General features: G+C 39.1%; 1 protein-coding gene across 7 annotated transcripts in view; it reads right to left on the reverse strand.

The window, feature by feature from the left end:
• MLLT10 (MLLT10 histone lysine methyltransferase DOT1L cofactor) overlaps window positions 1-15,804 on the reverse strand; it is a 116,180-nt gene that overhangs the window by 58,678 nt on the left and 41,698 nt on the right. For 3 of the 7 annotated variants that reach the window (XM_053410420.1, XM_053410421.1, XM_053410424.1), the window contains 3 exons: window positions 15,635-15,738; window positions 14,700-14,793; window positions 8,814-8,909 (listed from right to left, as the gene is read on the reverse strand). The exons of 2 other annotated variants lie outside the window; for them this stretch is intronic. In XM_053410420.1, the coding sequence (XP_053266395.1) occupies window positions 8,814-8,909; window positions 14,700-14,793; window positions 15,635-15,738 (294 nt within the window). The remainder of the gene's footprint in view (window positions 1-8,813; window positions 8,910-14,699; window positions 14,794-15,634; window positions 15,739-15,804) is intronic. 2 more of the 7 variants (XM_053410423.1, XM_053410422.1) reach the window with 1 other exon arrangement.

Below are 15,804 nucleotides of genomic sequence, written 5' to 3' on the forward strand. Positions count from 1 at the left end.
CAGAGAAGCTATGAGCTATGCCGTGCAGGGCCACCCAAGATGGACAGGTCATAGTGGAGAGTTTTGACCAAACGTGATCCACCTGGAGCAGGAACTGGCAAGCCACTCCAGTATCCCTGCCAAGAAAACTCCATGGACAAAGACAACAGGATTTCAATAGGAAGGTGAAAAGTAATAGGTCAGGATTCACCTAACACACCCTGTCAGTGAAAGTCCTTCTCTGGCACACATGCACACAAAATTGGCTCTGGGGAGGTCAGGAGAACACCCAGAACAGTGTGGGGACTGTTTGTAATAGCATGGCAATGAATACCACCCATAGCCTTCTGATCAGGCTGTTGCAGCAGAAATGTGTTTCCTACAATTTCTTCCTATGGAAGGGCAAATTAATCAGAATAATCTCAAGGCTAAACAAGCAAGGCTTATGAATTATGGGTCTCCAAAGATTATCTGCTCCAAAGATAAAATATAAAAACTACAGCTAGTTGTAGTGCTAGCAAAATGGCAGAGCATGATACTCAAGTGTCACTATCCCTAGATACTTCCCTTGGACTACGTGGAAGACAGGAATGTTTGCAAGTAGTTGTGTGAAAAGGGGGCTCTGGCAGCTCCTCCTCCTCCTGTAGTTCTTTCCCTAGGCCACTGCTCTACATACCATCCCTGCATATACATATCAGCTGAAGCACACTGAAAACAAACAAAACCAAGTAAGAAAACTCAAGCCACACATTCCAAAAACTCAGACATACATAATATCTCAATTTTTATTACAAATTAATATTGGAATGGCTCCTGGTTCTATGTTCATAATTCCCAACATAAATTTGAATGACTGAATAATGTGGGGTGGAGGAGATAAGACTCACTCTTACTCTAAACATGTAGTGCCTTAGGGTAAAGCATACATTAGATGTGCATTAAGTCATATGGAAAGTACAGCACATCATCGAAGGAAAGGTCACCAAGTTAACCTAAATACAGACAGCTGAGTGCGAACCAAGAACATAACTGACCCACCGAGCCATTTCCAACTGAGATCAGCAGAGGAAAAGTCTGTAGACTGTGGCATAGGAAGAGACTTCTTCTCCAGAAGTGATGCCATAACCACTGCAGAGCTTTCATCTCCAACTTCAGTATGATGCGAGTTCCAGCTGTGCTTTAAATGTCTGCTTGCCCTTACCTGTTCTCAGTAGAAGAACACTCAGGGGCAGCCCTGTTTCATAGTCGAAGGACAGTCTGTTCTTCTACAGTTCAATCAGTTTGTCACAAAGGTTACCATGAAGCTCACCCAGTGCTATCTTCCCAGTGTCCAGCAATCCTGCACGCTGCCTATATCTCATAGGACAGAACATCCAGATTTTTCACCAACCTGAAAGGGCCACATAAACTCTCAAAAGGCCATCAGACTACAACTATTAAGTCTAGTTTATTTCCTGCCAACTTCTAGGCTCATTACAGAATAACCATACTTAACTGGCTCAGAGAAGCATGTTATGGGGTTTTGTCAAGCTTTTTTTTCAGTAGCAGTAAGCTGCTGCCTTGTTTCCATTTATAGTGTACAGCATATTTGAATTTGAGTAGAGGAAGTATGCCTCCTACCACAATGCAGCTCCCTCCTATGCACGCAGCTGGCAGGCATAGTAAACCTTGTATGTGGTGGCATAAGGGTGGGAAACATAAAGTACAAGTAACCACACAAATACAATCTATTCTGTGTGGCTCAGTTTTCCTTTCCAATGCTATGTAAGATCCCTTTCAAAGCACAGAACCCACAGAACTATGCAAGCCTAATTACACGGAGCCACAGTATTTTGAGAGCTATCTTAGAATGAGAAATGACACCAGAAAACATATTGGCCTAGCAAACATTTCAGCAGTTTCAGGCCTGGTAAATCTAATTTAAGACCAATAGAAAAGGAAACTATGGCAATGAGTTGCCACATGCTGATTTGGGCTTCTTTTGGCAGCTTATGGATTTTGTGGTTCTGTGGGGAGATACCTTTTCTAACGATTCCAGGAGTCATACATTATTTTAGGCATTTGGAAGCATAAGGGGAAATTCCAAGCACACATTTTGGTTGCCTGGGAAAGATTATATTTAGTAACTTCTGTGGTCTTCAGATTGCTATAAAACAAAGTATTTTTTAAACACGATGCCAGAGAAGGCATTTTTAAGCTCTCTCTTTTGTAGACCATCATTTAGTTTGGCTACGACTTCTCCCTTTGCAGTATGACTAGCTGACAAACACAAATTCATGTTTAAAAAAAAAATGTAAATTCACTTTACATCATTCCTTTATTTTTGATAATTGGAATTTTGGAGTTAGTAGATTTTTGTTTCTTTCAATAAAAATTTCAAACTATATTATAGTGTTAATTATCCGTATAATGACATTTTAAATTTATCTTTAAAATTACAATAAGAATTAACCATGATATATGTTTGTATAACATGTACACAGTTCAACATGTCACAATTAAAAAGCACTATCAAATATACCTTGGTAATATCCAGCTTGGCCAATGGAGTGCTACACCAGTGACCTCGCCCCAGGGCACAAGCCTGGGGCTCTGTATATAGAGGTCCTGGGCTGCCCAGACGACAAGACCCCCCTCTTGGCCTTGCTGGTGTGTTCCAAAGGAAAGCAGAACAATATGTTTGGCTGCAGGAGTTGGCGGAAGGAGGCAAGGCAGTGGAGGTTTAGGATCAGAGTTTTCCTTCTCCTTGATGGGTTACCTTCCCAGGTTGATGAGCCCCATCTGCATTTCACTTCCCTCTATAGCACGTGCATAAACCACCTTCTTGACCACTGGACCAACTACCGGTTTCATCCGCTTACTCAACCAGATCCCGTCATCGCATGCAGGGGAAGTCCTTGATCCACTGAGGGTTGAGACCAATCGGCAACCCTCACCTGATTTAGCGAGCCAGTCAAATCCATTTCCCGGGGTATGGCCACTGTCACATGCTGGCAGCTTCTAGGAGCCACATGTGAGTGCAGGGTGGGGAACAAAGGTAGCCAAACTACTCCAGAAGGAGCACATGTCCCCCACCAGAGGTACCATGCCTCCTGTCACACCTGAAATGTGCTCTAAGGGTTTGGAAAGTGTAGCTGATGCAGAATGGTGTGGCAAGATTGCTTCCAGGTACATTTTACAAAGTTCATGTCATTCCCTTTTTGTTTGATCTCATTGGCTCCCAATTTGTTTCCAGGAACAATTCACAGAAATAGTTATTATATGGGGCTTGGGCACCAAGTTCACCGTTCTGAATGGCTTTGTATACAGAGGTTATGCTTTAGTGGAGGGGGGGTGATGGCGTAGATGGAGCAAGACTCCCCAATTTGACCTATGGAAAAGCTTTTGGGCATGGCAGAATCCCAGATACAGTTTGTTCCTAGAGTCAGAGTAGGTTTGAGGAGGAAAGGAATCATGGAAAGAATATAAAGATCTATAGCTTCCCAGAGCTGTATCAATTGCATTAGTTGCTGTTCAGACCTGATCAATTCCCTCTCACTGAACCAACAGTACAGTTTATACCTTCTTAACACCATTTGCTTATTGCAGCAGCCACCATACCCACAACCTGGGGGGAGTTCATCCCACTGCTACTGGAGATCCAACACTGCCAGATACCTTGTTGGCACCTTGGACCAAAATATAATAGATTCCATCACTGCCCTGCATACAGAAAAGTCAAGTATTGCAGATATTAAGAAGAAACAATTCAACAATGAATATACCACTTATCAAAGGATGTGCTCTTCTTTATGAGACTTCCCCCGCCCTCAAGAAAGCATTACAGCCGATTGCTGTGAACCTCCCTGAGAACTATGGATGAAGGGTGGTATACAAATTTAATAAAGTAAAATATCAATACTGCAATAAATAAATACGATGATTTGAAAAGGCAAACTTCTAGCAAATGCCAATAGCAAAAACATATATATGGCATGACCCCTAAATTAGATATTCAGATGTTTATTATGATCAACAGGTCAAAAAGACAAAATACAAAATTGCAGCCTCATTGAAACAAACTGTTTAAAACCTGACAGTCTAAGAACAAGAAATATGACGCCATTCCGATATTTTTCCACCTGCTCTGTAATAAGATCAGCTAGGAAGCTGTCATATAAAAGGATATACAATACATTCTCTAAGCTCCTGATAAAAACTACAGTAAAAGAACACATAAGACTGTTTTGGTCTCTGTGTGGTTACATGGACAGCCTCTATCTTTAAATGAAAGCTCTCTAGCAATTCTGCCATCTAAACTCTTTGAAGAATTAATATTAAAAGGGTCCAATAAAATACTCTTCTGTACTGAGGCATTGGTATTGACACACCATTATTAGAAGCAGATGAAGCCAGGGCCAATGACGTACAGTAGATGTTCCCCTAGCTAATAGATGTAGCTCTTGCCCGCCTATATATTTATACTCTATTCAACTACTAATTCCAGTGAGAGCAGAAAACAGGAGAAAAACCAGCAGCAGTTTTTTCCACTTAACTCGCTTTTCCAGAAAGACACAAAGCAGCACCTGACAGACCAGAGAGTTGGAAGAGGTAAAGGAGCAAATTTGAAGCCAATAATGAATTGAGTATGTCCATGCCAAGCTACTTAATGAGCTAAAACTGACTTCCAAATTAAAAGCAGCACCAGCAACACATATAGGTATAGTTCTAAGAAAGGAAGACTGAATTCCTTCCAAAGAAAAGTTGAGTCCTGGAAACAAGATTGAGGCTCCAAACAAAATCTGGGTCACAACTTTTTGCAGCCTACATGCATATGGTTGCTGGAACAAATTTACTTCCTTTTGTGTAGAAAAATCCAATTAATGTTATTATTGTATGCTTTGCTTTGACCTTTGCTAATTTGTCCTGCACTTCCTAACTGGTAGTTTCATGAAACAAGATCCCAAGATACTTATCCATACCCATGGCTGAAGTTCACTTGGCCTTCCCTTTTGGAAAGACCATTAACTTTTGACTTCTCATAGTTAATATTTGTTTCAATAACAATCTGCAATAATTTGCAAGTCATCTAAGTCCCAAGTGGGTTTGCAAGGTTAAAACAGCATCATCTGCATATAATAAAATGTAAACAGCTGAATTATACACATTGCACCATAAATTTCACCTAAAACTCTTAAGAACAAGCCTCCATTAAAAAAAACAACCCCAAAAACAACAGCTATGAGATGAGAGCAAATCAGCTATGATACTACCATTAATTATAATAAAGAATAAACGGTGGCCCAAATGTAAATAGCCATCCCTATAAAGCCAGCTAGTTCATCAATCAATGAAAGAAATTGACACAACAAATCTATGTGCGCTGTTTCACAGACAAAAGGGAGACCAAGAGGACTTCAAAGGTATCTCCATTCCCCCGCCCAAAAAACCCCAGCATCAAAATGTCACTTCAGCATACAAAGACATACCCCAAACATAATATCAACTGGTGGGCTCTTTCCCCTTCTAAAGGCACCAATTTTCTAGCCAGTGGAATGTAACAGGGAGATCTTAAGTCCTACTGTAAATCCTTAAAGACTTTCTGGCACATCTAACACAAGGTATTTGCTACTGGACAATGAATTCTTCATTCTATCTGTAGCATTAATATTTTCTTCAGTGCAATACAAAGAGAGGCATTTCACAGCAACCAAGTTTTAAATAAGGGGAAAAAATGTTATAGTATCATTTTGGTTGGTTGCTCTTTCAGTCAGTTTTATTCTGTTCACATACTGCATGTTGTCTTCATACAGTGCAGATCAGCTTGGCAGCTCTTCCAAAGAGCTGGAAATGCTTGTTGAACAAGTGTAGCAAGGAGTTCCCCACCCACGTTTTCATTATGACTTGAAGAAGGATACACACTAAAATGAACAGTTCATTAATGTCTGCTCCTCCACTGCAACACAGCATAGGCTTTTAACTGTAAAACGTGTCTCTCATGTTTGCAATTATGGAAGAATCATGACATTTTCAAAACTTAAATTCATCTATCAAGGGATTTTGAAATTTTGTAAACCGAAATTAAATAAAACAGATTTCTTTGCAATTGCTACTGTTAAGAACAAATTGTTTACTTTAAAAACTGAGCTCTCAGGCTATAATCATTTAAAATGGTTTAGAAACTACCCAACAGACAAGCAGGCTCGAGCAATGTTCTATACAAGGGGACCTGCAAGAACATTTGGCAGTGTGCAGTGCTTCTGTTAAGGGCTCCAGCCAGCCAGCTATGCCCTTTTCCAGGATATTCTATATCCAATTCCTCTCCATCCCCCGTTTTGCATTACTCCTCCTCAAAAAGGCACTCTTCTGTGGCCACTGAGCATACTTCACTGGCAATTGGCTCCTTTTGGATTCCCCCATATGCATGGAGGATGCCACAAGGAACTACACTCCAGGAATGAACTCCCTATTAGGTTCTATTATTCTAATGCTGTTAGCTTTAGTAACATATTAAAATATCCATACATCAATTTAAAATACAACTGAGTATCACGAATACCCCCCTCCCTGCAAAAGTGGAAAAAACTGATTAGTAGTCAATAACTTAGTGTGACAAATGCACAAGTATATTCAAACTGCTCAGAAAGGTGGGGGGAATGTAACTAGAATCCCAAGATAAAAACTTCTTCATATTATGTATGGCCTAGAGACATGGTGAGGGAAGCAAAACCAAGAGCCTTGGTCAATAATCTTGAGAAAGCCTCTAATTTTTGGCCTTCTACCCTCTTATAAGATGGAAATGTCAACACACAGCTACTGTGCCTCTTTCTGCATCATTAGGATAATTAGGGTTATCTATGGCTGGAAGCCAAAGAGCCCTTGTGCGTATCTAAGGCATTTGCACACATGTACATAGAAGCTGTTGATTTTAAGGGCAATCCTAACCATAAGAAATAAATTATATTGAATTCAATGGAGGTTACTCCCATTGGGATTAGGATTGCAGCCTAAATATTTGAGAAGAGAGTTTCCACTGTGCAAATTTCTCCAATTCAACCGGTGTGTCTCATTCTCAGGCTGGCCTACACACAGGCCCTTTGTATTTCTTGCTCTGAATCTGAAGGAAACAGTTTTTGGTTGTTGAATGGGGAGGAGGAAGGATTGTATTATTTTGTTTTAGTGTGTTGACTCATTGTTTGTAGTTTTTATTCTGAGTAGAGGTCTCAAAAGTTGGAAGTGGCCCAGGCCTCTCTAGACCTCTGAGAGGACCAGTCCAGAAGTACTAATGAAAGAGGAGTCTATTATGCCAGTCACTTTCCCTCCTCTGACTCAGAGAACTCCAACTCAGAAGCTGTCAAGGCAGGCTGGATGAGGCACCTTGTCTCACTTAAGGTGAAACTAGTAACTCTGATAGAGCTGCAGCTTCTATTAAGTCTGAAAACCTGCCATGCTTAGGCAACATTTAATCTCTACTGTTATGGAGTCTCCAGCCTGAGTTTTGCATTGAGTTATCCAGGGTGCCAAAGAATCTTGAAACCCTTGCATTGCCATAACCCAGAGACTTTACCCTGCCTTGACTTCTTACTCTGGTGGCCTAAACCGGATTTTTTGCCTTGATTCAGAACCCCTGTACTTTCAAAGCTATTGCCTGGAACAAAACTGGCACCCTCACTTTCACTATGTCTGTCTGTCTGTCTGCAGAAACATACTACTTGTTAGTTGCAGATTGGATTAAAGGGAATCTAATTTAAAAGTATGTTAGCCGCATTCTCTTCCACTATAGGATCGTTCTACCTACAACAAATCTATGGGCAGCTTATCACTCTTCATGCACTACAGAAGTCATATTTATGACTGATACAACTTGAAACTACTCAGATTGAGTGGGATTTTATAGATTTATTTATTTGCTAATTACATTTTATGAAATACAATTTCAGGATTGTGCCCCATCCCACATCACCGGCAAGAAGCTGAGCCGAGTTCAATGTATACCTTTCTGAATCCTAGCAAATATGGCCAAGTTGGAAAAGCAGAAACGTTTCCCGAACAAATAGTTCACAAAACAAGGTAACACTGAACATAGGCTTGGAATATCCAGACAGTGTCTACTCTCCTCTTATGAAGGTTTGAGTTATATCTGCTGCTTTAGTTCTATGCAATGGAAAACAAATAACTTAAAGCAATTATAAATTTGGTATTGTGAGCCAAAAATTTGCAAGTATTCACTTACCAACACTGAATCAACCTTCTTCCCTAAACTATCTAAAATCAAAGTATAAGAAGAACAAGTCAACAGGGATGCAATTAGTCTTTAGTGATTTATTTTTTACAATTTACTGAGATTGCAAATTTCCATATGAATGATAATAGCATCATGTATGTAATTACAATGCAGAAAAGATTGCAAGTACCACCAAAAGATCAGCCAACAACTTCTAGCTAGCTTTCTTCAACAGAAGTGAAATGGGTACATGAAAGATTGCAATAAGAAGATATGCAGAAACTGATATTTTTAAGAACTAGTATGCTACTCGTATAGTCAAATGAAAACCAGCTTCACTATTATATGACAAAATCTATAATAAAATCAATTGCATGCAAGAAACCCTACTCTAATCCCCTTTCCCCGCAACTTGAAACAAGGACACTGGTAGAATGAAATGTAAGGAACAAAACGGAGAGTTCCTCCACTAGGTCTTGTTATCGCTGAATCAACATGCACACAGTATTAATATAGCTGTTTCCCACACTGAAGAAACCAAACATCCTCATACATTTAATGATTACTGATTAAACATTTCGAAGGTGCTAACACAATAAAAGCAGATGTGTTATGTAACAGATCCACTTACTTTTTTCTCTTTCTCATGGTGCTTATCCTGAGAGTGAGAGGAAGAATCACTTAAACTTTGATCATATGACCTATTAGATGCCCGTTTGCTCTTTTTCTAAAAAGAGAAAATATATATACACATATATATATATATTCATGAAATGAATATACGTAAAAGCCATCTACACCATGTCTGACAAGCACCTTATCAATCAAAACACAAATTCATAACTCCAGAGCTAGCCACAACACTCATAATCTAAACAAAGCTGTTCTGAGGAGTATGAAAAGACAAGAATAAAAAGCCTGCTATCTTCACTGCCACTATTTGTAAAGGTACCTTTAATAAAGTCAGTATCATAAGATTAAAAGCATTATTTTGCTGAATTTGCATATATTAAGACATGTTTATGTGAAGCAAACTCTTTCTGGCTTAAATAAACAGCACCTATTAGTAGTTTCCAGCCTAAAGAATTAGCAACTTCTATTCATTTGCTCATTGAAGCTGACAGTTAAACAGCTAAAAAGTAGCTGCTTCAGAATCAACCCATTTCAGAATCAACAGTATTTATAGGTAATCATACCTTTTAAAAAGTAGCAATATTTAAAGAGTCAATCCAAGTATTAAAACATTTCCCAAGAATCAGAATTTATATTAGACTTGTATTTTTTTATTATCTATGCAGTATTTATTTGCATAGTGCTTAAAAATAACAAATAAAGGCTTCAACAACTGTAGCCTCAATAATCCTCAATATAATTCTGGCACATTACTTACTTGGTACTTTTATAGTGCTGAAGAAAGTAATGCACAATTCAATTTTTTCTATGCTTTAAAAACCAGAAAATGCAAGTTTGAGTACACTGGAGAATTCTGCAACCATTCAATTAATGCTTTCTTTCTTACTTGGGCAACACATTTTTCCATGGACTTTCTGTCGTGCATGAATTTTATTGTTTCAAGGTATCATGTCGCTGACTGGAGAAAAGTGGGGATTTATAAAATACTGCAGAACAACAGGTGTTTAAATGTATTAATTGAGAGTTCATGGGGAAAGCTGTGTCTTTCATTATTAGAAGCCCAACCCCTTAAAAAGTCCCATCCTGTACTTTTTCAGGCATCATTCCATAACAAGGAAAGCCACAGAAATTTGAAAAATTGTAATGATTCTACGGCGACTACTGATCTATACAGAGGTTATGAGAGCTACAAGTGCAAAGATGTCTGAGGCAGATAGTGCTGCTAAGAGGTGAAGTTTTACACCTAATAGATCACTTGGTCTGGATGGCGTTCACTTGCGAGTTCTCAAAGAACTCAAATGTGAAATTGTTGGTATTCTAACAAAAATATATAACTTGTCCCTGAGAACTAGAAAGCAGCCAGTGTGCACCAATTTCTAAAAAGGGAACTGGGAGAATCCTGGAAATTACAGGCCAAATAGCTTAACGCTTATGCCAAGAAAAATGGTGGAAAGAATTGTCAAAGACAAAATAATGACGCATATAGAAGAACAAGCCTTGCTGAAGCAGAGCCAACATGGCTTCTGCAACGGCAAGTCCTGTCTTACTAACCTATTATGGGTCTTTGTGAGAGATAGGAAGCATATAGATAATGTGTACATGGACTCTCAAAAACTCTGGCTCCTGACCAAGCTTAACAGTCATGGAATAAAAGGAGAGGTCCTCTTGTGCATCAGGAATAAATGGCAGTTGTAGAAAGTGGAGTTTCAGAAAACTGTGACCAAAAACTCCCCCATGAGGAAGTTGCAACATTTTGGACTTTTTAAATCATAGGAAAGGTGAGAAAGAGGTGACATGATAGAAATTTATAAAATTATGCATGGCATGGAGGAAATGGAAAAAAGGTTTTTCTCCCTCTTTCATAACACTAACACTAAACACATTACACTAAAACTTGTAGCCATCCAACACAAAAACTTGTAGCATTCCAATGAATGTTGGAAATTTTGGGACAGTTAAAAGAAAGTGCAATGCGTAGTTAAACTATGGAACTTAGTTCCACAGTAAGCAGAGAAGGCCACTAACTTGGATGGCTTTAAAAGGGGAGTAGAAAATTTAATGGACAATACAGCTTTCAGTGACTAGTAGTCATGATGACAATGGTCTGCCTCCACAGTCAGAGGCAGCCATGCTTCTGAATACCAGCTTCTGGAAACGACAGCAGAGGAGAGTGCTCTTGTGTTCAGGTCCTGTTTGCAGGCAGCCCATACGCATCTGGCTGGACTAGATGAGTCTCTGCCTTGATCCAACAGGGCTTTCCTTATATTCTCAAAGAGAATAGATGGTTGTACTTTCATGCCCCTGGATCTGCATGACAGCTGCTCATCAGATATCATGTTTGCATAGGAGTCTATGTGCATAAAGTCTAACACAAGTCGGCCCTATATACCACAAAACTGAAATTTACAAGTTGTACATTTTAGGTTGTGGCTGTGTACACCAATATGCAAACAAAACATCCAAAATTTGACTCCTGAGTGGGCTGGGGACAGAAAGCGCCCAATCCCCTTACTATACAGAAAACATTTAAAAATGCACATATTACATCAGAAGCCATACTGTCAGCTCCACTGCATGATCTCAGACATGCAGGTTTATAGAGTCTTGGCTGTGCCATTAGTAAACTGTGAGATATTAACATCAGTATTCATTTTACATAGATAACCTTCTTTTTCTATCAACGCAAGTACAGTAGTCAAATGCAAACAACTGAATCAGTGGAGTTATTCCTGCTTATGATGTGGAATTTGAAACCTTAACTCCACTTTGATCAGAGATCCTTATGAAATATTAAGGCTGTCAGGGAGGAGAAAAGAACAGAATAAAATCCTAATCCCTACTACTAGTGTTCAAGTAAAGCAAGTAGCCAAGGCAACTCCAGTTATAGTTGTTTCTAGCATTTACTGACAGCAGAATAAACAGTCCTCCTGCTGATACTAGTGCTACAGGGAGGCAAGCAATTCTGAGCTGCCATTCCAATCCAGAAGACATGAAGATATCTATGAGCACAACAATGAAATGCAAGCAAGATGACTAAATCCACATGGCAAAGCATGGAAAAATCCAGGAAAAGAAAGTGGGAAGTCAGGAGGGTTTACAGTAGCAGCAAGTGAAGATCAGAAGGGAAAGGAAAGGAAACTTTTGCAGAACTTAAGTGTGTCCTGGGAAGGGGAGGGACTGAGCAAGGATAAATAGCAGGCATCCTACTGGGAGTCCATTGCCTGTGAGATCTGAGAAATACCAAAGTCAGGTCTAACACTTTAATATGATAGAGTGGGGAAAACCTGTATACACAGCAGAATCCTCACTAGTCAGCTCTTAAGTATATATAGCTTATGAATAAGTTAAATCAGATTAATTCCACATCTCTGGATCACATTCTGCATTGACAACACTTGCTTATCTTGAATCCCAAAGGAATCAGAATCTAGCATTTCAATAATAATAATAATAATAATAATAATAATAATAATAATAATATATTATTTATACCATCTGGCTGAGTTTCCCCAGCCACTCTGGGCGGCTCCCAATCAAATGTTAAAAACAGTACAGCATTAAATATTAAAAACTTCCCTGAACAGTGCTGCCTTCAGATGTCTTTTAAAGATAGGATAGCTGCTTATTTCCTTCACATCTGAAGGGAGGGTGTTCCACAGGATGGGCGCCACTACCGAGAAGGCCCTCTGTCTGGTTCCCTGTAACCTATGATTTAGGTTGTAACCTTTACAACATAATCATAGGTTGTAAAGCCCAACTTTTGGTGAACAACCTGCAGGTGCTGAGGAGTATCTGTTTCAGGATCACTTGCAGCTGTTATTCTATACCAGGGGTGGGGAAGCAGTGGCCTTCAGGCCAAATCAGCCCCAACATGGGACCAAATTTGGCCCACAAGGCACTTTCCCCCCAAACCATGCCCACCCCTGATGTCAGGTGTCATGCAGGTAGAGAGATGTAGCAGCAATGGAACAATCTGGAGCCTTAATCTACACTCTCAGAGTACAGATAGAACAGAAACTGACAACAAGCACAGAAACTAATGGGAGCTGTTCAGAAATACTCAAATGTCACTTGAAATCCTACACAGAAAATAATTTTAGGAGAAGGACAAAATATATAAATCAGGAAGCTCAGAATTGGAAGAGAATATAGCTATATTTGCTGCATCAGAAACCTAGGAGAATACTGAAAAGTCAACAGCATGTGATTATCCTCACATACAATTTTTAAAGAAATGGCATTAGTTAACTGAATAAATTAGAAAACTTCGAACATAAAGTTTATCCCCAAAATCCAAGTAAAAATAATAACATATGGCTATTGCTCTAATAGTGACTGACAGCATAAATCCTATGCATGTCAGTTCAGAAGCAAGTCTCACTGAATTCAGTTAGACTTACTCCCATTTAGGCTTGTAAAATAGGCTAAATTACAAAAAGGTTGTCAGGGATGCAGCTAAGGTTGGAAATATTATAACAGGAGACTCCATGAAATTTCTCAGGGGGTGGGGGAATCGTATCACAATAGGCACAAGTTTTCTAGAGACAATAAATGACTCCAGATGGGATGGTCAATCATGGAACTCACCAAAAAGAAAATTTATGTATTTAATCCCAAAAGGTGAATAGGATCTGGCAGAAGATGCAAACAATGAACACAATACAATCATGCTTAAATATAGTGAATATGAAAAAATGACCAGAAATTCACTCAGTCATATTAAACTGTAAAATGGGGAATTAACATTAATATTATGATTATTATTAGGTAAAAGCAAGCTAAAACATACATTGTTGGGAGAGCCAAATCACTTCAAGAAGCTTGGAAATTATTTTAAACTTCTTTAATAATAGCTACAACAGGTGAAAAAAGGCACCAATAAATCTGAAAAGATGCAAGGGTAGTTAAATAGCAGTATCAAGAAAAGGGGTCCTTTGCACCAGTAGCCCCCCACTTGTTGAATTCAGTTTCTAGAGAGGTCTGCCTCACACCTCCTCTGGTAGGTTTTTCCTCCCCACCTGAAAGGCCTTCTAATTTTCCCAGGCCTTTGAACATTGTGTTTTGAATATTATTTAATTCAGTGAACTTTTATTCCACTGTTTCAAATTGTGAATTTATTTATTTGCTCTCTGTTTCAATTGACTGTTCTGATTTTATTGCTGTGTTTTTATTGTACTTTTATTGTAACATGTATTTTTATGTTCAAAGCAGCACAGATAGTTTTTGTTTTAGGGTGGCACATAAACAATGCAAATAATAAAGAATGCTATAAAAGTCAAGAATTTTTCTTTCAAAAATTGCAGGGCTTGCCTGAATTGAAACATAGTGAGAGACACAAGAAAAAGTGCTCTGACAAACCAAATGTACATCAAACAAGCCAGGAAAAAAAAAGAATTGCTATTTTTAAAAATATTAGTTTAAATAAGAGCAAGAGAATCAGGAAGCCAGCAAGTTGCTATTATTATGTTAGCTAAAAAGGAACCTTACTATCTATAGGGAACAGAGATCAGTGCATGGCTATTACCATCATGTTCTGAGTTGGGGCTTCCCAGAGATATCTGGGATGGGGGCGGCACTGCTGCAAGAACGATGGACTGGATGACTGTCTGATTTAGTTAGGAAGCTTTTTCTTTATAAGGCAAAGTACACATCAAGTATTAAAATGTGGGTGTTCCTCAGGCTATTCCCATAACAAAGATTAAACTCACTATGAAATAAAACTGGAAAGTCAAAATTGTCATTCACTAATTTTTTTAAAATGACCAGAAGATTACATTTTAGTCACTATTTAGTAAAAGCAACACCTTGTTAGTGGTCAATTGTTAAGTGTACATGTCATTAGTAAAATACAATATTTGAAACACTAAATTCAACAGATTCTTACCAGCTTACTGAAATGGTATTTACAGTAGCCACAATACTGTACGTTATCTGCACCATTTCCTTCTTCTTCACAAAGAAGTCCTGCAAACTGTGCACTGAGAAGAAGAAAAAGAGAGGAAGAAATCAGATACTGAAGATGGAAAATGTAAGTGCTCAACAAAATATTTAGGGGAGGAATCCCAAAGTTGTCAGGGGGAGGGATCTATGGTAGAGAGAATGCCACTTCCTAAGCTCTCCCAGCTTGGGCTGGTCAAGGTGGAAGTCAGGAGCTGGGAGGCAGAGGTTCCACTCCCCTCCTTTCAGCCTTCTAAATTTCCCCCCTCCCATTGACACTAATGGGAAGAGAAATAAGTAATGAAAGGGGAAGCAGTTTTTCTCCCTTTCTGTCGGCAAGTCTGGACAACAATGGGGTCTGGGATCAAGCCTTTCCCAAAATGTCCCAGAAGACCCTGTTTCTCTACCATCCTCAGAACACTGCTGGTAGTAGAATGACAGCAACAGAACTTATGCCACCATACTAGGGAGGCCTGTGCTCACAGATCTCCCTCTCCACAGCATCCTACAACCTCTCAGCCTCCCTGCCAGGACACACAGAACTGCTCCCTAAAACAGGTTCTTATTTAGATAAAAGATAATCTTTCAGCTGAGTGTGTAAACATGCACTTGAAAATCTAATCAGAAAAATGTCTTAAGGTTACTGCTGTTTGTGAGTAGGGAGGACATCAAGCCTTTTTTCTGCACTACCGCAGCACAAATTGTACAATGAGTTATAGAAATAATGGTTAAGTGAAATGTACTTACTACAATCATGCTATAACAAGTGATTATTTTAAATGGAATCATGCCACTATGGAGCCACATCTACCAGGGCAATAACACAATATAACTTGGAGAGAGGAAACCAGGAATGCACGCAAGTGGGAATTGCTTACTTACCATGTTACATGGAAAGCCTGGCGGCATCCATGCTTGTTACAAGTCATGCAAGCGCCAGTGGCTGCTTTACTTTCTCTGCCTTGCTCATCACATATATAACATGTCTAGTGGGGAAAATAAGACAGTTGTAAGAACACTATTATCTTTAAATGGACTCAAACTCAGCAGCA

The sequence above is a fragment of the Podarcis raffonei genome, chromosome 12 (assembly GCF_027172205.1).
Source record: "Podarcis raffonei isolate rPodRaf1 chromosome 12, rPodRaf1.pri, whole genome shotgun sequence".
In the NCBI taxonomy this organism is placed as follows: Eukaryota; Metazoa; Chordata; class Lepidosauria; order Squamata; family Lacertidae; genus Podarcis; species Podarcis raffonei.